Here is a 26,295-nt window from a genome sequence, read left to right as displayed (position 1 = left end):
GTGATAAATTGTTCTCCTTACCACTGAGGACAGGACAAGAATTAATGGGCTTACGCTGCAACAAGGGAGATTTCAGTTACATGTTAGGAAAAACTTCCTCACTGTAAGTGTATTAAGCACTGGAGCAAATTACCTTGGGAGGTTGTGGAAAATCTGTCACTGGTGGTATTTAAGAATAGGTTAGACAAATACCTGTTAGGGTTGGTCTTGATAATACTTAGTCCTTCCTCAGTGCTGGGGACTGGACTGGACAGCCTCTCAAGGTCCCTTCTAGTCCTATATATTCTATGATTCTGTGGAACATGTGGCATGATTTTCAGAGGTGCTAAACACCTCTGATAATAAGGCTAATAGTTTGTTTGGGTTTTTTTGTAAAGAGGAAAAATTCAAACATTGATTTGTATTCAAATGACCCTTCTACTTTTTTCATTAAGTTTAAATAGCAATGAATATATATCCTATAGTAATGCTGATTGGATATACAAACTGCCACACAGGAACCAACTCTTGTTTGACTAATTTTTTTTAAACTCATTGATCATTTGGAGATGGGGAGAGGGAGGAAGAAGCTCTTCTCTCTTTAGGAGAAATGTATTAACTGTGCATCCAGTGAGCCTGTTCTTTATCCATATATTGTCACTGAGCTTTTGCGATCTATTAGACATCCAGGTTTATACCGCTTGAAGTAAGAAAGGAAAATCATGAAATCCATGATGTCTGTAGCAAGCTCAGCTTTTGAACATTAATATTATTACTCAGTGGCCTCATAGTACAGAAGGCCTGAACCAAAATAGTGTCAACATACTCTGAACTTCTGATACGTCTGCTGTTCAGGGCCCATCACTGGGTCAGCTGCTTCCCTATATCCCATGAGATGGAACAATATCTTTTAAATAATGAATGTAGTGCTCCACCAGTATAAGTATTTTGTGTTGTATTTGTTCATGAACCGTATCTGCTGTGTAGTATGTACAATGCTGCATTGAAACCAGGGGCAAGCATTTCCTGTCTAGTTAAAAACACAAATAAGAAAAAGCTGTATTCACCCCTCTTTTTTTCCTTGGAAGTTGGGTTTCTCTGAAAAGGCAAAAAAATTTTGGCATGCACTGAAGTCATCTTGTTGCTCCTTTTTATAGATCTTCTTTATTTTCATAACAATTCCTGGGGAGGTGACTGATAACTGGCTGGCTTCACCATAGTAACTATTGGATTGAAAAAAGTAAGGAAGCTGTAAGAACTGTTTTTGTCTACACAGTGAATTAGTGTGGCAGGCTAGTGCACTGCAGATTCGTACCCAGACTTGCTGCACACTAACTCACCGTGTAGATAAGCCTTTACTTCCAAATCCCCTCTCCTCATTACCTTTAGGGAGTGAGTTTGTGTGAGAGAGACTTAGAATTCTGCATATTGCCTTTCAGTAAGGCCTTGTCTACCCTAGCACTTATACTGGCAAAAATGTTGTCGCTCCGGGGTGTGAAAAAAAAAACGCTGAGTGACAAGTTTTGCTGGAGTAAGCGCTTGTGTGGACAGTGCTATGTCGGCGGGAGAGCGCTCTCCCATCCACAAAACACAGCTACCCAAGTGCTCTTACAGCGGAACAGCTGTTCCATACAGTTGTGCCGCTGTAAGTTTTAAGAATAGACTAGCCCTAAGTCAAACTCCGAGTATTTGCAGATCTTCACTTTGGCACCTGAAGCACATACTTGTTTCTGCTAGGCCTGCCCAGCAAATGATTATTATTGTTCTTTGAAGGCCAGTAGAACTGTCATGGTTTTACTTTTCTGTGCTACTTCAGAGTAAATCATAGCAAGATAATTGTTTTAGACACAATAATAGCACTATCTTTTACATAGTGCTCAGTAGATCTCAAAGCATTCTCCAAAAGAGGTCAGTGTCATTATTCCGGTATAACAGTAGATATGATATATAAGAGCTGAACCATTCTGTTTAAAAATATCCCAAAGAAGAGAGAAGGAAGAATAAAACAATTGCAATTAAAGTAGGTCAAAATCCTGAGGCTTAACAGTTTGACCCAGCCATTTTGGAATTGTTTATCTGGAGAGCAAGTTTTCTTTTCCTCTGCCCTGCAGAAGGGAGTGTGTAGTATTTGTGTACTAGCAATTTTTATTTTTCCTTCCCTTTGCAAGATTGAATGCAATTAGGATGCTGGTGGCAGATGAAGTAGACTTCCTGCATCACGTGACCCAGTTAGATCTACGAGACAATAAACTCTGTGAACTAGATGCAACGGTTTTCAACAACATTGAAGTGCTGCACTGTGAACGAAACCAGCTGGTAACCCTCAAAATCACTGGATATTTTCTCAAAGCCCTTTATGCCTTTTCAAATGGTAAGACTGTTTTCAAGGCAATCATGCTGAGGTCTGTCTTTCCGTTACCTGGTTTTCTTACGGCAATATGAATGCTTATTAAGTGGAATACATATAATTGGGGTTAATCAAGAGGTTTGTTGACATAACCTTTGGATAAAAGGGAACTTTATGACTTATATCATGTCAATGGCAATTTTAAGTTTCAGAAATTATGTTAAAATAACAATAAGTGGCAGATTTGAAGGACACTGCACCACAGAAATTTAGAATTAAGGTTGAAATTCCATTCTTTACCCACCCCAGTAGACAATGTCAGAGGGCTCTTGAAAGTGTTAATTACCCTAAATGCTATATGTGTTGCATTACCAAGGCAAGTTAAGGAAGTTTTTGCTCCTTTTTGGCAGTGTTTGAATAATTGGCCTTTTGTGAGATCTAGTAAAGTGGTATGTATTTTTATGAGCAGATCCATCTACCTGTTGTGGCTAAAAAGTTACAAATCCTATGGTCAGTCAGCGTTTTGTGTTTTTTCTCATAAAGGGTATGGAACATCTTTCACCTAAATAGCTCCCTGATCAAATTTAACAGTGAATAAAATTAATTGAATGGTGTCTAGAATCAAATCATTTATATTTATTAAAAACTACACAACTTCCACCTGACACTTGGATTGGATCAGATTGTTCTAAGTAGGTGGTATTGGATAATTCATACTAGCTGTAGAAAGCAGGCTGTCTTGAATGAAATCAGTTTTGGGATGTGGCATGAGTCTGAGGAAGGGCCAGGTGATGGGTCTTCGCAGCTACTGAAAGTTAGCGTAAATACGGCCATGTGCTATGGCAGATATTGAGAATGCTAGTGGTCCTGTGATCAACTCGTTATTTCAGTCAAAAGTGATAGGGAATGACTATACTTAAACAAAAGGAAGGGACTTTTCACAAGTGGTGCTGGATGAACCGACCAAAGTAATTTATTACTGTCTAATCATTCTCCTCCTTCCCTGTGCTTTTTCTTACCTCATTTTACTGTCTGTAAGTTTTAACCTCTGAAAGTATTGTATTGTTTGTATACTTCATTTTAGAATACTATGTAGATTTAAATGTAATATGTGTATTATTCTCAATGAGTTTCAGCCTCATCTCTGAATTGAGAATCTTAATATTTATTGCGTAGGTCTTAGTTTTAAAAGCCTTATTAAACAAACAAAAACTGCTGACATTGTTGCTAGTAGTACATAATTATGAAAAGTCTGTTGGGTTGCTTAAAAAAAGAAAATCCCACAGGAATGCAGGTGACTTTGACATTGTCATTGAATGCCAAATTGAAGAATGTGCATCATATATGTGTGAGCTGGTCAAGCATGGCACATCTTAGAGATGACCCATTCTGTCTGGGAGGAGTCAGTCTGCTCCCAGGTACCTAGTAAAAATGACTCAATTAGTGAAAACATAACACAGATTTATGCCAGCCTATGCTATTTTATTAAATAGAGACAGAATAAAGAAAATAAAGTCAAAGGTTGGAGCTGTGAATAAGAGAGAGTTGGAGAAATAAAATAATTTCACTTAGTCACTTGTTTCCTTTTTTTAATTCACAAAATACTATAGTAAATGTTTCGTTTTGATTATTGTATTACATCTACTGCATAGCAAATACACTTAGACATAATCAACTAATAAAGATACTAAATACACTAAATGACTAGTTTGCCTTTCATGAAATTAGTTATCTTTTTTTCCTCCCAGAACTAGTTCATCTTGATGTGTATCCAGTTCCAAATTATCTGACGTCTATGGATATTTCTAGGTAAGAAAGATGATGTGCATTCTCTTGCTATTTGTAGCATCTACATCAATCAGTTAAGTTCATGTGAAGTAAGTTAGACTCACTCATTTTACTGAGTGTAAAAACTGAATTATAGGAAGACCGTAGTGTTGCCCTAGAGCTGTCGGGAATCTTGAATTTTATTCCCAGTTGTGCAGCTGCACCCTATTTCTGGTCCTAAGTAGTGGGCACTCTGCCCGTTTCTCATTATTCACTTCTTTATTTTGTGATAAACATACTACCGGAGTCATTTACAGTTACTTTTGCTTCAGCTTCATTGGGCAAAAGATTCCCTGAACAATATAGATAGGCTGGATTCATAACATGGATTTTTGTTGAGCGCTTCCTGTGTTTCAGTTTTTCTCTGTGAGGCTCAATACTCAAGCCAACACTGCCTTTTTTCTTTATGTTGAGCTCTTGTTTTACAATTAAAGAACTGAAACAGGAAAGCACTTAAGCATGTGTGCAAGTAGTTGCCTAAACAGGGATGACTTAAGATTGTGCTCCTTTTTTCGAGTGCTGGTCCCTATGTGTATTCCACACGTGGGTACACATGCGTCTGAGTCCAGAGATTTTAACAAGGTGTCTGTTGTCCTGCACAAGTGCAGTAGATCTCTTCATGCTCCCGACCAAGGGCATAAGAAGCAGAGTGGGTTGACGCCCTTTCAGTTCCTTCTTACCGCCTCATGGCCTGAGTCAGAATCCAATGTCCTCTCTTGCTTCAGCATTTCAGAAAACCTGTAATTAAGATTGTAAATAGTTATTCTTTAGCTTAGCCCAGTTAGTTTTTAGTGTAGTTTAGTTTGTTTCCTCAGTCTGGAGATTCCCTCCATGCAGTTGGGGACTATGCACATACTCCCAGACTTCAAAAACAGTATCTACTGCCCTAGATCCTTCTCCATCAGCGACCAACACTGCCTCTACTGCCTGGGTGAGAGACATTTCAGTGAAGTGCAACATTTGTCACTCATTTCCACCAAGAACTTGTGAAACTTTTCAGCCTCCCTTTAGAAAACACTTCATGGAGAAAGTTATGAAGTCCATCTCCAATCCGGACCAGGGAGACCTGCCTGTACATCGGCCTCACCAAAAGAGCAATGTCCCTTCAAGCACATCCATACGAGTGTAGCTGTCAGTTTCTAAGCCCAAAGACACTTCCTCCAGGGCGTCTCATGAAAGCAAGGGATACTCAGGCACAAGGACAGATCCCCATCAAGGACTGTCCTATAAGAGATGCGCTCCTTCCCCAAGCCCATTGACGTCAGGCGAGCCCTTATATGAAGATAAATAAAGGGTGCCTCCAAAAAAACCCTAGGGTGGAGGCTGAAGTGCACAAGGAGGATTCACTGGTTCCATCAGTGATTCCAGTATTGAAGCACATGGATCGTCGTCCATCAGTTCCATCCACAAGTGCAGCTCTGGACTCCATGGTACCAACGCATCCTCCCATAGAGTGTGGCACAACCAGGGATGTACTGGTACCATCGGTGCTGACCATCAGAACTCTCCATACCCTGGGTGTACAGAGAACTATCCAGCACCAGAGAATGTCTTCCTGTGCTATCCGCAATCTCTCCTCTTCTCTGGCTTATCCCTCATGAGGAAGATGGCTACACTGGAAGATGATACTGCTTTGGTCTCACAGGAACTGTCTCACTTATAACCATCAGGCAGGATTGCCCCAATATCAACGGCTCCACCATTACAACAGGAGCAATTTTTGGATTCAGACAAATCTGCTGAGCCGATCCCTCCTTCATCCCTACAGAAAGCTAAACCTGCACAGGCAATCCAGGATTTATGGTCTCTACTGTTATGAACATAATCTCCCTAGGGGCTGATGGTTCCCCAGGCCATGGGGTCCCCCTCAAACAGTTGGCCCATTTTTCTCGCTCTGTTGAAGACTGGGGATCACTATACCAGACATCCAGGACTCACCCAGGAGTCTTTCCAGTTCTTCAACAACCTGTGCCATCAATGTATGAGGAGGAGGAAGATGTTGAACTGGAACCAATGGTTTTGACGGGAGTCTCCTTTTCCCTGGATGAGACGGTCCTCCTCCACATCAGATGACCGTAGTAAGTCTTGGTATTGCCTCTGAAGAGTGGCTAGTGATCTCCAGATATCTCTGGAGGAAGTCCAAGACCCACATCACTGACTGTTGGACATTCTGCAGCCTCCTGGCCCAAGTAAGGTGGCTCTCCCTGTTAACAAGGCCATATTGGAGCTGGTGGCAAGATTGGTCTGGCACACCCCAGCATCCTGCTCCCAACACCTAAGAGGGCTGAAAATCGCTATTTTGTTGCAGCAAAGGGAGCTGAATTCCTGTTCTCCCACCCTGCTCTCAAAGCCCTGGTTGTACAGGCTGCTACTGAACTTGATAGGTCTCAATACCTAAGGACCAGCCCATCAGAGAAGGGCTCCGAGAGACTGGACCTCCTGGGGAGAAAGATCGTCTTTTTGGGCTTGCAGTTCCGCGATGCCAGTTACCAGACCCCCCTCAGCCAAGTATGTCATTAATAACTAATCTTGGTTGGCGGCCTTTCAGGAGAAACTTTCTACCGAGGAGAGAGCCCAATTCCTCTCCCTTGTATCAGAAGGCAAGCTGGTGGGGGAAATTGCTCTTCAAGCTGCAGGTGATGCAGCAGATACCATATCCAGATGCTTGGCCACTGGCATTGTTAGGAGGAGGAATTCGTGATTGCAATCCTCAGGCTTCCCCAGAGAGGTGTGGAACATATCAAAGATCTTCTCTTTGAGTCCAGCCTCTTTAACACGAATACTGACTCTCTCCACTTGCTAAAGGACTCAAGGTCTACTCCGCTTCCTGAGGAGCTACATACCAGTCCCAAGAAGAAAGCACCAGAGTCAGACTATAAACTAAGGCTGCTGCCACCTCCTCATGCATTTCACTTACCAGCATCCTACTGAGCCTCCTTGCAAGTCACAGAAGACTGAGGACCCTCTACCACTAGGATTGTGGCTCATTCCCAGCCTGCTGCTAGGAGCCACTTTTGACATTTTAGTTGGGCCAACGGACACTGCTTGTTAAAATCTACGGACTCGGGTGCATGGTGTACATTTGTACCCAGGTGTGGAATACAGATAGGGACCATTACAGTAAGTACCAACCACTTAAGTCCCATTAATTTCATAACTGCTTAAAGCACTTCTAAGTTATTGAGCATTTAAATGGGAGCACAGCAGTAAATGAGCTAGCCTGGGGCTGTGACCATCAATTTTTAGATGTGCCAGAACATAAATCAGTGTAATTGGTATCTAAACTTAGTCAGTGTGCTTGCATAGGTAAGTAAGTTCGATTTACTGAAATGTGCTGTTTGTAATGCTTTGTTCTCCATTTCTTAAAAATCATATTGAGGAATACTTGATTTTGCAATTACTTCAAAACTTTTTTATGACTTCCTTTTCGTGTTTTATAACAAATTGGCATACAGTTCAGCAATGGGGTTTCTTCATTTTTTTCCAGAGGAATATGTTTGATTAATTGGGTATTCATGATTATATTTTAAGGTAATTAATATTTCAGTAAAAGTATGCGCTTGATCACTACTAGCTTTTTTTGGTTAAAGGCCATTATTTGAATAAATCCATGGGGGACACAAGCACATTAAAGAGAAAAGAATGTTGATCTCTGCAGTCATTTTAAAAATGAGTTACTTAAAAATTCTGCATGTAGTTATCTTAGTTAGATACCTAGTTGTGTATCTGAGAATTCAGCTAAGTGCTTGACAGGGTGTGTGAAATTTGTTCCTCATTGTACTAAGTGCTTTCCAGTTGCACTGAAGAAGGTGCTCACAGTATTTGTGTGCCCAGCTACATCTTACTGCATGCTTTCAATGTAGAGTTTGAAAACTTACTCCCTTCCCCAAAATGTTTAGTTTATAAAATAATTGGCTGCTTTCTCTTCCTTTCAACCAAAATCTTATGGTACTCAGTGTTTTCTCAGTGGTGAGAAAATGTAGTTCCCATTGGACCTGCATATGCATCAGGCTTTGTGTGTGCGCGCAGGTAAAAATAAAATGTGGTTATGTAGTAGTCCTTATGGACTACAACTTAATTCGATTGCTGTGTTCTTCCTGTAGAAACCACCTGGAAAGCCTGCCTGAGTGGGTATGTGACAGCAGAAAGCTAGAAGTATTAGATGTTGGCTACAATCAACTATGTGAGCTGCCTACCCGGTGAGTCCTGCAGACCAGGTTACACAACCTGGGATAGGATAAGCAATTCAAAAAGAATTGCTTATTCGTTGTTTAGCATATTCCATTGACTAACAAGCTTGTTTTATCTTTTGGTTGATTTTATTTTTACCTTGTGGGGTGTCATCATGCCATAAGCTTCAAAACAGCCTTTCTTCTTTACTTCAGTGCAGAGAAGAACAGTGTCTTTGGATTCAAGACAGTGTCTATGCAGCTGTTCAGAAAGGAAAGTTTATTAAATATTTACAGCCATAACTTTACATGATGCTTTTTAGATTCAGAATTTATAACTTATTTCTGTTCCCCTAGTGCCTAGAGGCCCCAAACAGGGCTCAGTGGTGGAAAATGCTGTACAAACATAGCAGTCCCTGCCCCATGGGCTTACCCACCTAAGATATGACACGACTCACCAAATAATTGAAACAAAGGCCTGGAACTGTTCTAGGTTTGTACAGTGAGTTGTTGGGCAGTGAGTAGTATTCTCAGATAGAGTTAAGTTAACAAAAGACAAATATAAATGATAGGAAAGAGAATAAAGACCTTAATATTTTCATATATTTTATAAATAGAGACTTGAGACAACAGGAATTAGATAGCTTATGAGTGGAGGTCATTTTGAAAATGAAAGTGAAAAGTGCGTTTTGAGATGGAATTGGAGAGTGAAAATATGTGGCTCACAGGAAGAACGTTGTCATTCCTAGCAGAGGGAGCAGCATGGAAAAAGACATGGTGAAAGTAGGAGAAGATATACAGTCAGCTGCCATATGGTGAGAAAAGCGTGTGATGTGATAGGGATGGAAAGCAGTTCCATAAAAGTTGAAGATAAGGTCAAAGTGTATATGGAGAAAAAGCAATTGTAGTAACTCAAGGGGTTGAGACATGGAAAAGGAAGATATTTGGTGCCGTGTTGATTACACGGCAAAGAATAGTGTTAGGGAAACCAGAGAGGAGGTTCTTTTAGTTCAGGTGAGAGAACTGTGGTGAGAACTGAGAACTTGGCATTAGGAATAGAAAGTAAAGACAGAATTTGGAAATGTAGGCTGGAAGGAATCAGCGACGATGATTTGAGCAACCTAATAGGCTAACAAACTATTAATTCTCTAGAAATGCCTTGTTCACATAAACTGACACAGCATCATTCATAAGAAAATCATGTCTAGATGCCTTTCCCTTGGACTTTATAACAGCAAAAATTATCAAGGCATATGCAGGGCATCTTTTGGAGATGAAGACTAATGAAACTAATGGCTCCAAGGGACAATCAACATACATCTCTCATCTTGCCTTAAACACCAAGAAGTGTCTTAAACCTCGATAGCTATTCTTTATAGCATGTGGTTAGGTGACTTAGTGATATTATACTTATTGGTGGGCCTACCTCAAAACATTAGCTCAAAACATCCCTGAACTTCAGGGAAGTTTGGATCTGGATTCAAGCTTTGATGCCCATTTCCATATATTTATCAATAGTATCAACAAAATACTCTTGCACTGTAGGTATAAATATGTATTTGGAGCATTTCTTTTTCCCTCCTTACTCCTCCCTGCCCCAAGGAAACCTGGTTGATTTGTTTCCATATTAGACAGCAGTTCCAGGACATGCTAACTGACGAAGAGCTCACTGTTTGGAGGAAGTTTAATACTGTAAAAACAAGTTTCCATTCTTCGATGAATAAAGAGCTAGACTAGTGATTTGCTGGAAGCCTGGGGTTGCACCTAATTTGAATAAACTGCAGCAGATTGTAGTTTCACTAACCTTTTTATAACTGAGATGTAGTCCTTGAAGCCATGGCAATTACACAGGCTGACAGTGGCAAAGTCGCCACTGTCAAATCGACTTCTCTGGATCAACTGAGCGGTCAGTGAAGACCCGCTCAGTTGATCCAGTAATCGACGTATTAAGGCCACCTTCTCAAGTGGTGTAGCGCTGTGTCGACGGGAACACAGTTCCCGTTGGCGCAGTGCAGTGAAGACAGCGCGCAGAACAGAAGCAGAGAAGTCAATGGGAGTTACACAAGTCTCAATGATCCCCCATCTCCCTTGGCTGCCCAGCTTCTCAGGTAATCGAGTAGCTCAAGGAGCAAGCCAAAAATTCCACTTTGGTTCTCCCAATTGATTTTTTTTTTTTTCTTAATTTAGTTTCCACAGAAAACTTTAAATTCTTTGAGTGCTTGCTCATGTCCATTGTTATGTAGGTGTGTGCACTCTATGTGCGCCGCTGCCGGAAGCCTTTTCCCTAGTGGCATCATCCAGATTGGCTGTAGTGCCCCCTGGAATGGCGCCTCCATGTCGAGGTATATAGAGAACTGCCAACCCGCCTCCTCCTCAGTTCCTTCTTTCCATCCGTGGCGGTTGCTGGAACGCTGTCTCCTTGAACTGCGAGTACTCCTCAGTGTTATCTATAAATAGTTGTAGATGAGGTGTTCATTGTTGTTTTTAGTTAGCCTTTAGTGGTAGTCAGAGTAGTTAACTCCCTGCCTTACGGGGCTCTCACTGGGTCCGGGGCATGTCTGGGTCCCAAGCTTCAAGAAGTATGCCACTTGCCCAAACAAGATCTCAGTGAGTAACCCACACGAGAAGTGCTTGAAGTGCCTGGGAAAAGACCAAGTGCCACATTTGCAAGTACTTTCAGCCTAGGCCAAAAAAGGAGAGAGATAACGGACTCAAGTTTCTCTTAATTGGCATCTGAACATGAACCAGACTAGGCACCTTCCGCTTCATCATCCAGGAGCACCCCAGCTTCGATGAGAGAGCCCCAGCACAGATCAAGGTTCCCAGCACCAAGGAAGGTGGCACTGGAAGGACGGCGCTGCTCGCCATCACCAGTGCCCCAGAAGAAAGCAAGGAAATTCGACAGAGGGCATTTCTTCCCCCCTCCGCCCCTCCCCCCCCAGTAAAGAAGACCACGCCAGACATCCCCACCCTAGATCATTGTGATTGGCACCCTTGACTCCGGCACAAAGTGAGGAGCCGTAGAATCCGGTGAGCATGGACTCCCCTAGGGTGAGCTGGGCGGGAGACTCAACCCTGGCCTCCACACTCCCCACCCCTTCATGCCAGAAGTATTTGAGCCGCAAGGAATTTGACCCTCCCAACACTTCTAACCACCCAGAGTCATGGACTAGGTGTATCGACCCAGATGCCAGAGGACCTGAACGTGTTAAGGCAGGGCCCGAGTGGGGGAAAGCCGGCAGCAATAGTGAGATGAAGATCTAGCTCCCGGGAAACCTCTAGGAGCACGACACAATGTCGCTCAGTTTCCCGGTCGGAGGACCATTCACGATCCCAGCCCCGATATTGTGGCACCACTCGAGATCTCAAAGTCGATCCAGCCTCAGCTCCAGCCACGCTCTTGGCACCATTCAGGGTCAAGGCACCAACACGGGATCCAGAATAGCTCGTCCTCCTGACGCTGATTGACGTCATGATACCGAGATGAGACCTGCTGCTTTCTGGCATCAGGTCACCACTCGACTTCTTGGCGCTGCTCACATTCTAGGTGCCACTCAATCTCGCGGCACCAGAGCTTGGCACTGAGGGGCATGGCACTCCCACTGGTGAATGACAGGTCAGTCTTCTTGAACCAAATCTGCTCACGGTTCTTGGAATGTCTGTATCCTCAGATGCGCCAACCATTACCACTATGGGACCTCAACCTAGTACTGCCAAAGCTGATGGGACCCCCATTTGAGCTGATGGTGACATGTTCATGGAAAGTGGTGGTGTTGGTGGCCATTGCTTCCACTAGGAGGGTCTTGGAGATTCAAGCCATCATGTCTGAACCTCCATATACGGTCTTTAAGAACAAAGTCCGTCTTCGACCACATCGGTCTTTCCTCCCAAAGGTAGTCTCACATTTTCACAAAACCCGGGACATATTTCTCCCGGTATTTCATCCAAAGCCTCACACTTCCAGAAAAGATCAGAGACTCCATTCCTTAGATGTCAGACAAACACTGGCTTTTTACATAGAGAGAACCAGGCCCTTTTGGAAGACCACCCAACTCTTCGTCGCCATTGCAGAAAGGATGAGAGGTGAACCAGTTTCTACTCATGGATCACGTCCTGCATTCGAGACTGCTACAGCCTGGTGAAGGTACCACCCCCGGAGCTTACAGCATACTCCACAGGCTTGCAAGTTTCATCCATAACTTTTGTGGGGTAGGTCCCAATTCTGGATGTTTGTAAGGCAGCAACCTGGTCATCTGTCCAGACATTTTCCTTCCACTGTGCAAAAACACAACAAGCAAGAAACGGTGCGGCTTTTGGCCAAGCAGTCCTCCAGTCAGGGTTGCAACGAAACTCTGATCCCACCTCCTAGACTTATGGCTCAAGAATCACATACATTGGAATGGACATGAGCAAGCACTCGAAGAAGAAAAAACGGTTACTAACCTTTCTGTAACTGGTGTTCTTCGAGATGTGTTGCTCATGTCCATTCTAAAACCTGCCCTCCCACCCCTCTGTCAGAGTTGCTGGCAAGAAGGAACTGAGGGGGGCAGCGAGGTGGCAGCTCCCTATATACTTGACATGGAGGCACCACTCCAGGGGACACTAGAGCCGACCCAGACGATACCACTGGGGGAAAAACTTCCAGCAGCGGTGCATGTAATGTGCACACACCTGCAATGGAATGGACATGAGCAACGCATCTCGAACAACAGTTACGGAAAAGTTAGTAACTGTTTTTTGACAATCTATCCTGATTCAGGGCACAAAGTATTCCAAAACATTTTTCTCAGGAGCTTAAATTCTGTTTTGTGGCCAGCTTTAGTTATTAGCTAAAACATTTTATGTTGACAACATTGACCATGCCTATGAGAGGGAAAAAAAATAGAAGGGAAATTCCATAATTCTTTTTTTGTTAGAAGAGGCATTTTAAAACAAAATGGAGAGAGAAAGTAAACCAAATACTACTGAATAAATAAATGAGTTCAACAATATATTTTGGAGATGCTTCCCCCCGTTGTTGAGCCTCCTTGGCCAGTGAAAGTGGTGACATTGATTTGTATCTATAATTATATAACGCAAGCCATCATCCTACTGAACTGTTGATACTGGCACTCAGACATGACAAGTGAGTGCATCTGTCAAGGGAAAAGCCAGCATACTTAATTGATTACTTTGGCACACTAGCCCAATGACCTACAATGATACTGCATAATAATGATTGATGCATTGTGGGGGTGGGAGGGAAGGCAGGATTCTTTGCATGTGTGTGGGTCTTATGTGTGAAAAGGAGAGGAAGATTTCCGCTGGAATGCTGAGTAATATGTGAATCTTTGTTCGAAAGCAAGGTCAACAAGGGGCACAGTCATCTTCTGATTAAACTGTATAGTCACAGGAGTACAAGTCAGGTGGTAGTGGAGAATAATCTTTTTTCTTTTAAAAAGTGTGGTTTCCTGTTAAAATTGAATTTTTATCAGTTTGTGTTATCAGGCTTTTTAGACCCAATATCTAAATTCCTTTAACAGTTTCTGTTGGAACAATTAGCGGTTTTGACCTATAGTTAATCAAAACAAACCTCCTTTGTCCCTCTTCCCTACCCTCAGCCCAAAAAAGAGGTGTGGGGGGGAACTTTTGGCCATCCACAGCTTGTAAAAGCTCAAGATAGAAAAGCGGATTAGATAAATTTCATTCACTGTAGAACTGGAAAGGAGGCCTTATGTTGGTTTGGTATTAACAAAAAGAAAAATGGAGGTGGGAGGGAAAGTACAGTGGATTAGGAGTCAACACGTGATGAATATAGTATTACTAGTTGTATAAAAGTTGCCAGGGTGTTGGTATTTTTTCAGTTTTTTAATCCTTCATTATCTGGAGAGATCCCACAGGTGCCGCTTTCTGAAGTCATCATTGGTAATTAACCACTTCACTGGTGACACACTGTAAGGTGTAACTTGTGGAGTGATCAGATAATCCTTCATTGTCCCTTCCCTCCCTTCCACAAATCTCTGAACACACACACTTTTTTAGAGGTTGGTCAGCTGTGGGAAGACATAGTATCCTGTAAATTATTAAAACCACTATTCTGCTACTCAGTTGACTGAACCACTTTTTTAAACTAACTTTGGTACCATATAAAGTAGTGGTTCTCAGTGTGTCCTTATCTAATTTAGATTTACTGATTTTTGACATTTTATCTTTTTAAGGTTATTTTGCAATAGTAGTTTGCGTAAGCTGCTGGCAGGACATAACCAATTAGGAAGGCTACCAGAAAGGTTTGAACGAACGCAACTAGAGGTCCTGGATGTGCAACACAACCAGCTTCTGGAGCTCCCATCTAACCTTCTTCTGAAAGCTGACAGGTAAATAAAAATGTTTTTACATGAAGAACCTGATTTTATTTTATTTCATAGTTGAAAGGGAATCTGAGGAATTGAAAGCTGTGAGGCTTCTGTGGTAAGAACAGATGTCCTGTCTAAACCACTAAAACACAAAATTCTTTTTATTCTGGTTTCATGTTCACATGCTTATTTTTCTGTCACTAAGCTCCCACTGCACACCTACATTTTGAAATCTATGCATGCCATTTTTGCTACGAATTCCCGGATACGTTAGTAACAATTTCTAAATAAACATTGACCCAATATGGGAGTGCGAAAGCTTTTTTCCCTGAATCAAAAGCCAAAAATATTAATTCCTTTCAAACAAAATACAACTGTCACATGAGATTGGCAAAATAACTTAGTGGTTTCTTCTGTTCCTGCATATGAAATTTTCATGCCTTTGAGTGTTTGTCACTAATTTATTTGGTAGCATCACTTCATTTGATTTTTTTCTTTTTATTTCTGTACTGCATCTACACGTGCCTTGGATTCTTTGTATTTTCACTTATGAATCTAAAGACATACGCTTCAAAATGTACTTTAATTTGTTGTATGGTCTAGTAGCATAATAAAGTAATTTTTAAATGTATTTGTAGCATCCGAGCAAGGCAGAGTTAGAGGCCTTTGATGGGACTTCCTTACTTAGCTTTTAATATTTCTCATACCTTTACACATCAACAATGGTCATAGGCTTGCTGGTGTCATCAGTGTTTCATGTAACGTGACATACAAGAGTGTTTTGTTGGGTTTTTTACTATGACAATAGAATGCACTGCTACTGGTTCTCCTTGGCCGAGAAACAGAGACTATCAATCTCTCTGTCTTTATTTAGACAAGACTCATCGTCAAAATATTGTTACTGACACAGTCTGAGTTATGCCCTTATTTTAATGCTATAAATCTTTGATGAAGGCAATGTCAGAGTTTCCCTATTTTCATTTTCAAGGGTTCTTAGTGTTAGGGTTATAATGCTACAGGTTTGGTTGAAGAGGCAGGTTTGCATATAAATTCCAGCCTTCGGTCATTTGCTGTGGAAAACTATCCTTTAGACTAAAACTTGTAATGCAAAAAGTTAATTTTCATTAGAAAAGGTTTCTTCTGTTCGAGTTGCCCAGGCATAGATCTTCATTGTTTTAAGGAAACTTTCAAATGTGTTTATGCTGGGAGCTGAAATGGAGTTTTGATTTTAAAAGCTTGATTATTGTAGTATACCCTCCATATTCAGCACTATGTATATGCCAGGTTTGCTCAACTAGTTTATTCTAATGTAGTTGTTCGATATTATGCTTGAAATGTCACCAAGCACAATTGAAACAAGTTAGGACTCTTAACAATATGGCCACCATAGCAACTGTAACTTAATGTGCACGAGGACAAATTTATAGTTGCTGATGCAGGACGACAATTTTGAACTTCCGGTCTTTTGTACATATATAATCTCACATATGTATGAACATAGAGCTTGATCCTGCAAACATTTTCATTTGCAAGAATAGGTCCAGTTTTAAAAAAAAATCTAAGTTTAAAAAACAAAACCCCAAAACAAGAATATAAATTTCTACTCAAGAATTTTTAAAAGAACTTGGAAAGAAAATATATTCCGTCAATATTGGAGAGCCAAAAAAAAACAAAACAGAAGTTTTAGAAAGCTCTGCACATCTCGGATGTGGGGTAGGAAGTAATCCTTTTCTGAGTTAGGTTTACCATCTGTTAGTCTAGAATGTAGATTAGTGCCATTTTTCAGCAAACTAGAGAAGTTGACTGCTATGTTTGTACCATAACATGTAAACCTTAAACTGAACTGTAGAAACATTAAGTACCCTGAAAACGTTTGGCTGAAATAAACAGAAGCCAATTCAGAATTTAAAGTAAAATTTATCTGACAAATCTCAAATGTTCTCTTCCCTTGCATGCTAATGTCAAATGTTAGGTCCCTTCAGGGTTCTGGATTTTCCCTCTGCTACCTTGACATCCTGCACATTGTAATGGAGTGTAAAAATAGTTCCCAGCTATCTTTTAGGCACTAGTGATGTAAAGTATTGTTGGTGTACTGATGGTGGTATCATTTATGTAGACCCGTCCTGGGAGTGTGGTGTTACCATGTCGTCTAACTCTACTCCTGTGAGTATCTAAATGACGCAGTGATAAAAATGACACTCTGGCGGGTCTACTAGTGTGCACACCACTGCTGCAGCAGTGGCAATTGTTGAGGGAAAAGCCTGTGTAGATTAGGCTACAAACTTGGAGAGTGTGTGCTTGGATCTTGTCTAGAAAATGCCTTTTCGCTTATGGTTTTTAAGAACATTAACTGAAAGAACTGCATAGCTGAAGTTCAGTCAAGCTGCTTTATAAATGTTTGCAAGGCAGTATCATCCTGTGAGCATGTAATTAAAGCAGAGGACTGGGTGCTAAAACAGCTGGGTTCAAGTCTCAGCTCTGCCACAGTCTTTCTACAGCTTAGGATGTTGAGCAGATCACGGAACCCCAGAGGGCCTTAATTTCCCCATCTTTAAAATAAGACCTGCATCCAGGTGTCTGCAGAGATTGTTTGTATAGCACTTTGATATCCTCCAAGGAAAGATGATAGAAGATATGCTTCAGCTCCTAGATCTCTCCATCTTCCTTTAGCTCTAGCTATCCTTGGATTTAGTGGATCTGAGGTGCCTATTTAATTTTAACACAGCATTTGTTGTCTTTAGCATCCACAATGCCTGGTGGAAAAATAGAAAAATCAGTGTATCCATGCACATTGAAAAACACCACTCCCAATTAAAAAACAGTAAGATATTTACAAACTAATCTGTGTTTTTTTGCAGCAAACCTTTAACGGCATCCACCTCAAACGCCTACAAAATTTAAACAAAACAGGTTTTTTTCCTCAGTTGACAAATACAGCTTAGGAACGTGACACACTGGTTTTCATTAAAGTTAGTTTTCTATTTTTAAACTGTTACGGTATCAAATTGGTGATTGTGGAGAAACTTCTATTATATGAATTAGACCATAAGCTCCTGAAGACTTGTCTATGAAACTAAATTTCCCTGACCAGGACAGAAATTGCTTCTGAGTATACTGGAAGTAATATAGATCTTGATCATGTTGGTAGGAATAAACTTGGCTGAGTTGAACACTACAGAGATCGGCAGATAATCAATTCATGTCTCACTAGCAGATGCTTCTGTGACAACGGAGAATTCCTGTGGGTGCTAGGATTGGTGGAAGTACTGCCAGAAGGCTTCGCTAACCTTCGTGTATGCACCTGGCTTCTCACAACCCTAAATTCCAACTGCTGCCTCATTTGTTTGTAGTGGCCAGATTCCTTTCCTCCTTTTATGTCTATCTAATTTTATTCTACACATTTCAGTCTGGTCACTGGTCAGCTTCACGTAAACTACAGACCCACACAGTGCAAGACATTCTAGTAGATTAATATAGTGTTGGCAAATGCAAAAGCAATTAAGCACATCCATCTTCGTAAATATAAATATCAGCTGAGTATATTGTAAAATGGCACTTATAGATGTGGTGAGACGGGAACTAAGAAAGATGGAGTCCAGTGACTGAGTTTCAGGGAGACTGATTTTGCATAAGGAAATGAGGCAGTAGGAGTTGATTGTAGTAGTATAGTTGGAGTCACTGGATCCAGATAAAATCCATAGTGTGGATACTAATGTCTCTTTAACTTGGCTAATGCTTTGGACTTCCCATTAGTTTGAAACGTGGGCTAGTGGTCAGTGGACAGTTTCAAGGACAGTCCAAACAACATTTCCCTCTCCTCCATTCTCCTCCCATTATTGTGGGAAAGCTATAGCAAAGATACGTGGAGGGGGAAGTAAGGTTTGTAATCATTCTTGGCTGTTGTGGTGGTTCCAGAGCCATGGAACGATGGCCCAAAAAGGCCCTGGCATGCAGTCTCCATCTTGTCCTAGAAAGAACCACTGTTCTTGAGGACTATCCAACAAGGAAGGCCTTGGTAGCTGAGAGAAATGTGAGACCCCAAGATAGATCGGTACCTTTTTTAAACTAAGGCCATATTTCAAATACAACCATGTCGGGGGGCCTGGTTACAATTCAGTTTCACATACCTGCTTATAAACTTGGGTCAAAGTCTGTTATGAATCATGTATTAAGTCTACTCTGTTCTGTGTTAGATTAACTGGCTAGGAGACAACTGAGTTATAACCAGGTTCATTGATGTTGTTTGATTTACTATAGACAGGCCATTAATCTCATCTTTATATAGGGGCCAGAATAGCATTCAGAAACATTGGGTGTTGTACTCGTAGTAACTGTTATTTAGCACATGGACTCTTAGTACTCTAGTACTAGATAGAGTTTTTTCACTGTTTTTCTGTGGATAGTTAGTAGCAGCAGTCAAGCCTGTGTGAATTCCCACATGTATGAATCTCCCTGACCTAGTCCATTTCTGTTACGATGAGGTACAAAGGCTCCTGGCCAGACTTGGGCGGAAATGGATTTTTTTTGCAGCTGTGGTGTATGTAGCATCAGTGATGAGTCCACAAGGATCATACCTATATACTGAGACAGTTGTTGAGAGGAGGAGGGCAGGTTTCTGTTGAGGATGATTTATATACGAAAGCTAGTTCTTTAATATGTATTCCTTTTTCATGTTTGGTTTTAGCTTCAGACAGGTTCTGATCCTACATCAGGACTGGATAGCTAAAAAAATATTTGATGTAAAAAAGATACTGCTAGCACTTAATATATTGCTACTTTTTGTGCACCACTAACTCACACCGTAATGCTCTCCATCACTTCCTGGTGCTACAGATGTTCACGTGCTCGGTAATGCTTGTATTAGGGGGAAAAATTACAAGCTGAATGATGGATACCCAAACCTTCTGCGCGCACACAATTAATTTAACATAGTATGATCTTCTTCCCCTCTCTTCCTATTTCATTTCCTGAAGGTCATAGGAAATATTCTGGAGACAGGAAGCTAATTTCATTAGATGATTAGGGAATAAGATAATTAATAGCAAGAGCTAAGGAAGAAATTAGAGAATCTGGATTGTGGACTCTTGGCAGTCCAGTGGTAGGATGATTCAGAGAGGGATTGGGATGCACGTCCTGTGTCGTGTCCCGTTGTCGTCGTCTCCCCCTCCCCCCCCGAATTAGAACTGTAATGTCAGAATTGGTAGTTCTGCAAGATTGGTATCAATTTAGTGTGTGTTTTTCCTAATTTTGCCTTTTATGGAACTTGGTTTCATTTCACTGCTGTGCGGTTGATAGGGTGTCTAACATTCCCATTTGTGAAAACCGGACACTGAGTGCTAGAACTGCCGCCCCCTGCTCTGCCTCTTCCCCTTGAGGCCCTGCCCCCTGCTCGTCTCTCCTCCGCCTCCCCACCCCCCCATCATCACTTCCTGCTCTCTCCACCTCCCTTCCCTTGCCAGCTGAACAGGGCTCTAGGGATGGGGAGGTGACTGGGGGAGGGAGAGCCATGCTCCAGGGGCGTGGAGGGTTACTGGGGCAGGGCGGGGGAAGGAGAGCCATGCTCCGAGGACAGTGCGGTGAGAGGGTTAGGGCAGGAGAGCCGGCCCGGTACCTCTCTCCACCCGAGCTGTTCCTGAGTGCTCCTCCAGGCTCCAGCAGCAGTTGCTGCTCTTCCAGTCCCCACCCCCCACTTCCCCGGTGGTGAAGGCTGGTTACTGCAGGTCACCAGACTTTACACTGCCAGGTCATCCTTTCAACCAGACACCTGGCCACCCTACCTGTTGATGGGGTTAGATGTTCATATATTGAGAGCATTTTTTTAAAGACAGAAAACGAAACTTCATTTTAAGTAACTTGTATCATCTCAGATCTTAATACTGGGGTTACGTACTGGCCTGGATTCTTCTGATATCCATTTAATTTTGTGCAGTTTTTTGCAGCTATACCACCTCTGACTGAATTTGTCACTGTTCACAAGCTAATTAGGATTGTTTTAATTTAAATGTTGTCCTTTTTTTATTGGATACAATTTTTTTTACCTTGCTATTTTAAAGAATTCCATAATATAGCTGTGCATTTTTAAAGCGGTACCCTATGTTATTACACTCCATCAGTAGTTGTATTGTGTTAACAGGTGATGTTTATAAAGTGTTTCAGAATACTTTTGGGAGAAAAATACTGCATAAATTTGTGGGTTATTTAATCCAAATTTATTTCTTGAATACAATACAGACAGTTACCAATAGAAATATTTTGGAACCTCTTAATTATTTTCCCTAAGTGAAGATTGCTGCCTCCCTTGTAGGAAGCAGATTTTCAAGATGAAATCAGTCTTTTAGTTGTGTAAACTGCACACATGTTGAGAGATCTCCCTGAGCAGAATTAATGAAGCCTTCCATGATTCCAATGTGTTCTGTGGGACAATTCTATATTTTGCCTTGGTGGGTTTGGTTTTCTTTTTTTAAAGTGGCCCTTTATCAAGGGTATCAGTTTAATACCCTATAAAACTAAAGGTGACTCATTCCAACCAGAGCTTAATGTTTATTACCCCCAGAGGAAACTTTGCACTTTGTCAAAGCTGCAGAATTCCCGCATCCCTGCCAGTGACTTAGTTTTCTTACTTTATCTCTGTAACTGTTGTTAATTCATGTTTCCTCGCTTTTGTATTCTGGTGTGTATATGAGGTTTGCTGAATCAAGTTCTTATGTTGATGCTGTGCTTTTTCATGTGCTCGTGGGATAATGTGTGAATGGAGTCTGAAAGGAAAACAATTAAGTTTGGACTAGGCTTTAATGCTTGATATTCTGTTTCCAGCTGATAGTGATCAGAGTGGGATACCTGCAGGCACTTGAAGCAGTTTCTGAATACAGGCTCTGGTGAGATGGGAATGCTTGTACCTAAGTAAATTCCCAACACTGTGGCCTCAGGGCATTGATGGAACATGAAATAAATCTGACATGGTAGCTGGCAGTGCCAAATCCACCTGGAGGTTTATGAGGATGAATCCTAAGGTCTCCAGGCTATGTCTACACTACCACTTACGTCGCTCAGGGGAATGACTAAACCATCCCCCTGAGCAACATAAGTTACACTGACCTAAGCGCCAGTGTGGACAGGGCTATGTCGGCAGGAGAGCTGCTCCCGCTGATATGGTCAAAGCAGAGGACTAGAGGGTTTTGTTCCTGGCTCAGCCATATAGAGCTGGTTGAAGAATTTCCAATAGAACAGTTTTCCATCTGAAAATGCAGTTTTGTAAAAATCGAAGTGTTTCGTCAGAACATGTCGATTCAACAATTTTGGTGGGAAAAATCTAAACAAATTGTTTTGATTTTTCATTGTTTTGTTAATATCTAAATATTTCATTTTGACTGTCACTTTTATTTCCTTTAACTTGTATATTATGTTAAATTAATATTTTAATACTGTAAATATGATGTACAAATTTTGTTTATTTTATATTATGCTTTGGTAGTGAAACATTTTTACCTTTTTATTTAAATTTTTCAGCTTTTTGTTTTGTGGTAAATGTTGGAATTTCCCATGGAACAGACGTTCTGGTTTCAACCAGCTCTACTGCCTTAGAATTGCTGCATGCAAATAGATTAATCACTCTGCTTTAAGTTTTTGGTCTAGTTACTGTGTGTGTTTTGGATTCATGCAGTAAGAGAGGCACCTCTGCAAGGCTCTAAGTGCCCCAGTTGCAAATTATAAGAACTGAAGTAAAATAGCAGGTTACCCCTTTAAGCCAACCAAAATTAGTCTCTAAGAGAGCACAACTACTCCCCTCCACAGTATAAGTCAAATTCCCATGAAATCCCATCCTCTGCAGCAGGCTCTGAAAATATATGCACCTGACATTGTGCTTTGAAAGTCACCCAGGACTGTTTTGGACCAGCTGGAGTTCTGAGAACCCTTTCCCAAGAAGGCTGTACTGCCAGATTTCTCTCCCACATCAAGGAAGATATCGAGCTTGAGTAGTTCCACTGATTACAATGGTAGCAGTACAGCGCAAGGAAGTAGGTGGTTACTCAGTTGAAAGGCCCTAAACCATTTAAGACATAAGTCAAAACCCACCATTCAATGATGGTTGCAGGGAAGGCCAGCCTTTGTAAATGTTAACAAATCACATACAGAACCTTTAATTTGAGAATTTATTTTATCAGACCTGATAAAATATATTGGAGAAAGGAGAAGAATGAAAGATTGATGTTGCCAGCTTAAGTTGCTATATTCACTTTCCATGTATTTTAGCATTAGATGTACATTCCTGTGATTTAGCAAATTAATATATGATTGATTCAGTATGCTGGTGCGTTGTAATCCATTTTTGAATAGACTCTGTATTTTCATTTGCTAAAGGATAAAATCGAGAGATTAAAAATACCAAAAAACCCTTGTAATTGCAGTCGTTTTCTATCAAGTCGTACAGCTCCTGTGAATGGTAAATGAGCCTGATGATTAAGCTGTATTTTTCTGCATTAGTGGACTTCTCTGGAATCTGTCCTGCATAAACTAACTAACCTAGTTTGAGTTCTTTGCCACTCATGGAGTTTTTTGTTTTAATTTAAAGACTTTTTAATCCTTCAGCATTCTAACTTTTCTGTGGTGTGAACGTTTATTTTCAAAGGACAAGCTTCAACACGTTGCAGCTGTGAATTGTCTTGGAAATCAGTTTAATTCATTAGTACACCTTAATGTTTGGTGTGAATCCCCAAGTAGTTGGATGAAATAGAGAAAGATTTATCAATATTTCATATCTTCCTCTTAAAGTAAATCAGTCAGTATTGCTTCTTCAGTCAGATACAAATACTTTATTTATAATCTGTGCTTTATTCCCTTGTTTTATGGGTACTAACCTGCTTTCTTGTCTGCCAACTTATTCTCTTTCTTGAAAATAACTGTCTGTTGCAGCTGCCATTTTTCATTAGTTGACAAGACCAGACCAGTTTGATCTCTAGAGACTGGACACTGTATACTTGCATGCACACACCCCCTTATTCTTCAGCAAAGTATGTTCCTGAAGGCAGCCTCTTTGCAAAGTAGATAATGGGGTAAATGTTCCTTCAATTCTCTTGTAAACTATCTGTGGCATTAGAGATAATTCTTATTTGAAATATATCTTATTTGCCGGATATCCTTTGAGACTACTGTATGTATGAATCTAGCACTACAATTATTTAAACAAATGAGAGTTCCCTTCCTACAGATCTATATAGGTAAAGTACAGGCAATGCAACCTTCTCTTCACCTGTGTCAATTGCACCTCATCCCAGGCCTAGAAAAGCCTTTTTGAGGGAGGGAAAAGAACTCCATTTTCATGCTTATTCGGTCCTTGGTGCTTCTGCTAGGACTGTGTGTGTGTGTGTGTGTGTGTGTGTGTGTGTGTGTGTGTGTGAGAGTAAGTAATTGTAACAACATCTTGTCACTATTAGTATCTGTCAGATTTTAAACAGTGATGTAGAAGTGAAGTGTCAACTCCTAAGCCACCCAGTCCTTCTTGCCAAGTACATTTTTACCATTTATGTTGCATGTTTGTATAACCAACTTTTCCATACTGTAAACAGATGATTTCATAATGCGTTTCAGTACTGCACATTAGAAATGCCATCTATAGTCCAGTGAGTACTAGGAAATGCTTTTTTATCCATGCCACCTTCAAGTGCACAAAGTCTCTCACTACTTAATGTAACAGTTTAAATGGAAATTTGACATTTCACATGTATAAAACTATACTGCCTTCTGACTACTTCCATCTATTTGCTGCTTCTTAATGTAACATTCTGTAAATCTCTTGTGGTGTGGTGGTGTTTGTTCACCTGTCTTCGTTTATAGTACAGTAACTCTTAACTGCATGTACAATCTTGTTTTGCAGTTTGAGAAACTTGAATGCATCTGCCAACAAACTGGAAACACTTCCTCCAGCCACCCTTTCTGAAGAGACCAACAGCATCTTACAGGAACTCTATTTGACCAATAACAACCTTACAGATAAATGTGTGCCCTTGTTAACAGGCCATCCACATCTGAAGATCTTGCATATGGCCTACAATCGCTTACAGAGCTTTCCTGCGAGGTAAGATAACTTCATAGTGCTGCTTGTCTCTTTTTATTAAAAAGTAGTCTTAAATTGAAAATAAGGAATATATTTTTATAGCAAACTTTTGTTTACAAATTGTAGCGTTGCATTTGTTCTTTAAGCGCATGTGCGCATTGCCTGGACAGTGGTGGGTTTGTCTATTGCCATTTTGATGTATGTAACTACATACTCGTGTTGTACGCAGGAACGAATGCTCTTTGTATGTTAATTTGTGCATTTATATCTAGAGATTATGCATGCTTTTCTGAATGAAGGAAAATCAGTGTAACACACCCAACCTCCTGTCGCAGCCGTATTATCAGAAAGCTGTTTCCACCTAGTTAGCATAACTTGGTCACTTTGAACACACATACTGAGGCCTTGTCTACATGGTGAAACTGACCAGAACTGACCCCTCTGGGAATTTTTGACCAGAATACTTATTCTAGAATAGCTCCCTAGGTGGAGGCTTATTTTGGAATAAGAGTGCCTTTTTCTAGATTAGTGTAAAGTGTTTTGGAGGTGGATTAAGCTAAAACGGAAAAAGGCACTCTGATTGTGGAATAAATCTCCACATGGAGAGCTATTCTGGATTATTTATTGGGTTTAAATTACACCCTACCTTGAACCAGCATGTCTCTTAAGTATAGACAAACGAAATGTAAGGCTGGGGAGGCCACCAGATTCCAGAAGAGACCTCTATCTGTCCTGATATGACATTTCACACAGCCAGCTACTGCCACTGGCACCCAATCTCACCCCTTCCTTCCAAATTCTCTCCCTCTGTCACTGGTACCAGGACACTACATGTTTCTGCTCCCTGCTTGCGTGGAGTAACACCTGGGAATGGAAGTAAGAATACATGTTGCTCTGCAGAGAGCAACGGAATGAGGGGACCTGTGCAAACTCTGTGGGGGAGGGAATGGAAGCAGGATGCCAGGACACAGGTAAGGAGAGAGAACTCAGAGTAGGAAAAGAAAAACTAAGTTTTAAAAGAGAGCAAAAATATGAACGAAAAATAGAAATAAACACCAGGAATTTTTTTAATTAAGAAATTAGACACAAAATGGACAAAACAAGTGAGACCTTGTGCTTTTGACGTGACATAGGAGAGGTGGCAGACACTGACCTCTTACAACAATATGGGCCTACAATTATAAAAAGTGAATACCACTGCTAAGATTAAAAATAAGAGTACATACAACAAAATTTCCTTAGTCTTCCTTCTTTCTTTTCATAGTAAAATGGCCAAGCTTGAGGAGTTGGAAGAAATTGATATTAGTGGGAACAAACTGAAAGCCATTCCAACAACCATTATGAACTGTAAACGTATGCATACTGTGATTGCTCACTCCAACTGCATTGAAGTCTTCCCGGAAGTCATGCAACTTGTTGAAATAAAGGTATGGAATGGATGCGTGTTTAAAAAAAAACAAAAAAAAATCAGTATAACTGTGTGTGTGTAACCAGTCTGAGTTGTCTCGTAAGTTTCTTTCAGAGCACAAATATACCAGTTGTATATGTGAATCCGAATCCACTGTGCTGACTCTTAGCGTTTTACGTTCT

The 26,295-nt window shown here is 40.9% G+C and overlaps 1 protein-coding gene across 1 annotated transcript in view; it reads left to right on the top strand.

Moving 5' to 3' along the window:
- PHLPP1 (PH domain and leucine rich repeat protein phosphatase 1) overlaps positions 1 to 26,295 on the top strand; it is a 206,999-nt gene that overhangs the window by 149,995 nt on the left and 30,709 nt on the right. The window contains exons 7-12 of the mRNA XM_067567910.1: positions 2,148 to 2,350; positions 4,075 to 4,135; positions 8,257 to 8,352; positions 14,520 to 14,675; positions 24,526 to 24,726; positions 25,970 to 26,132. Coding sequence (XP_067424011.1) covers positions 2,148 to 2,350; positions 4,075 to 4,135; positions 8,257 to 8,352; positions 14,520 to 14,675; positions 24,526 to 24,726; positions 25,970 to 26,132 — 880 coding nt within the window. The remainder of the gene's footprint in view (positions 1 to 2,147; positions 2,351 to 4,074; positions 4,136 to 8,256; positions 8,353 to 14,519; positions 14,676 to 24,525; positions 24,727 to 25,969; positions 26,133 to 26,295) is intronic.

The sequence above is a fragment of the Emydura macquarii genome, unplaced genomic scaffold (assembly GCF_026122565.2).
Source record: "Emydura macquarii macquarii isolate MOO-44397 ecotype Brisbane River unplaced genomic scaffold, CSIRO-AGI_Emac_v2 contig_2825, whole genome shotgun sequence".
NCBI lineage: Eukaryota > Metazoa > Chordata > Testudines > Chelidae > Emydura > Emydura macquarii.
Note: the sequence above shows the minus strand (reverse complement) of the source record. Positions and strands in the feature narration are given on the sequence as shown.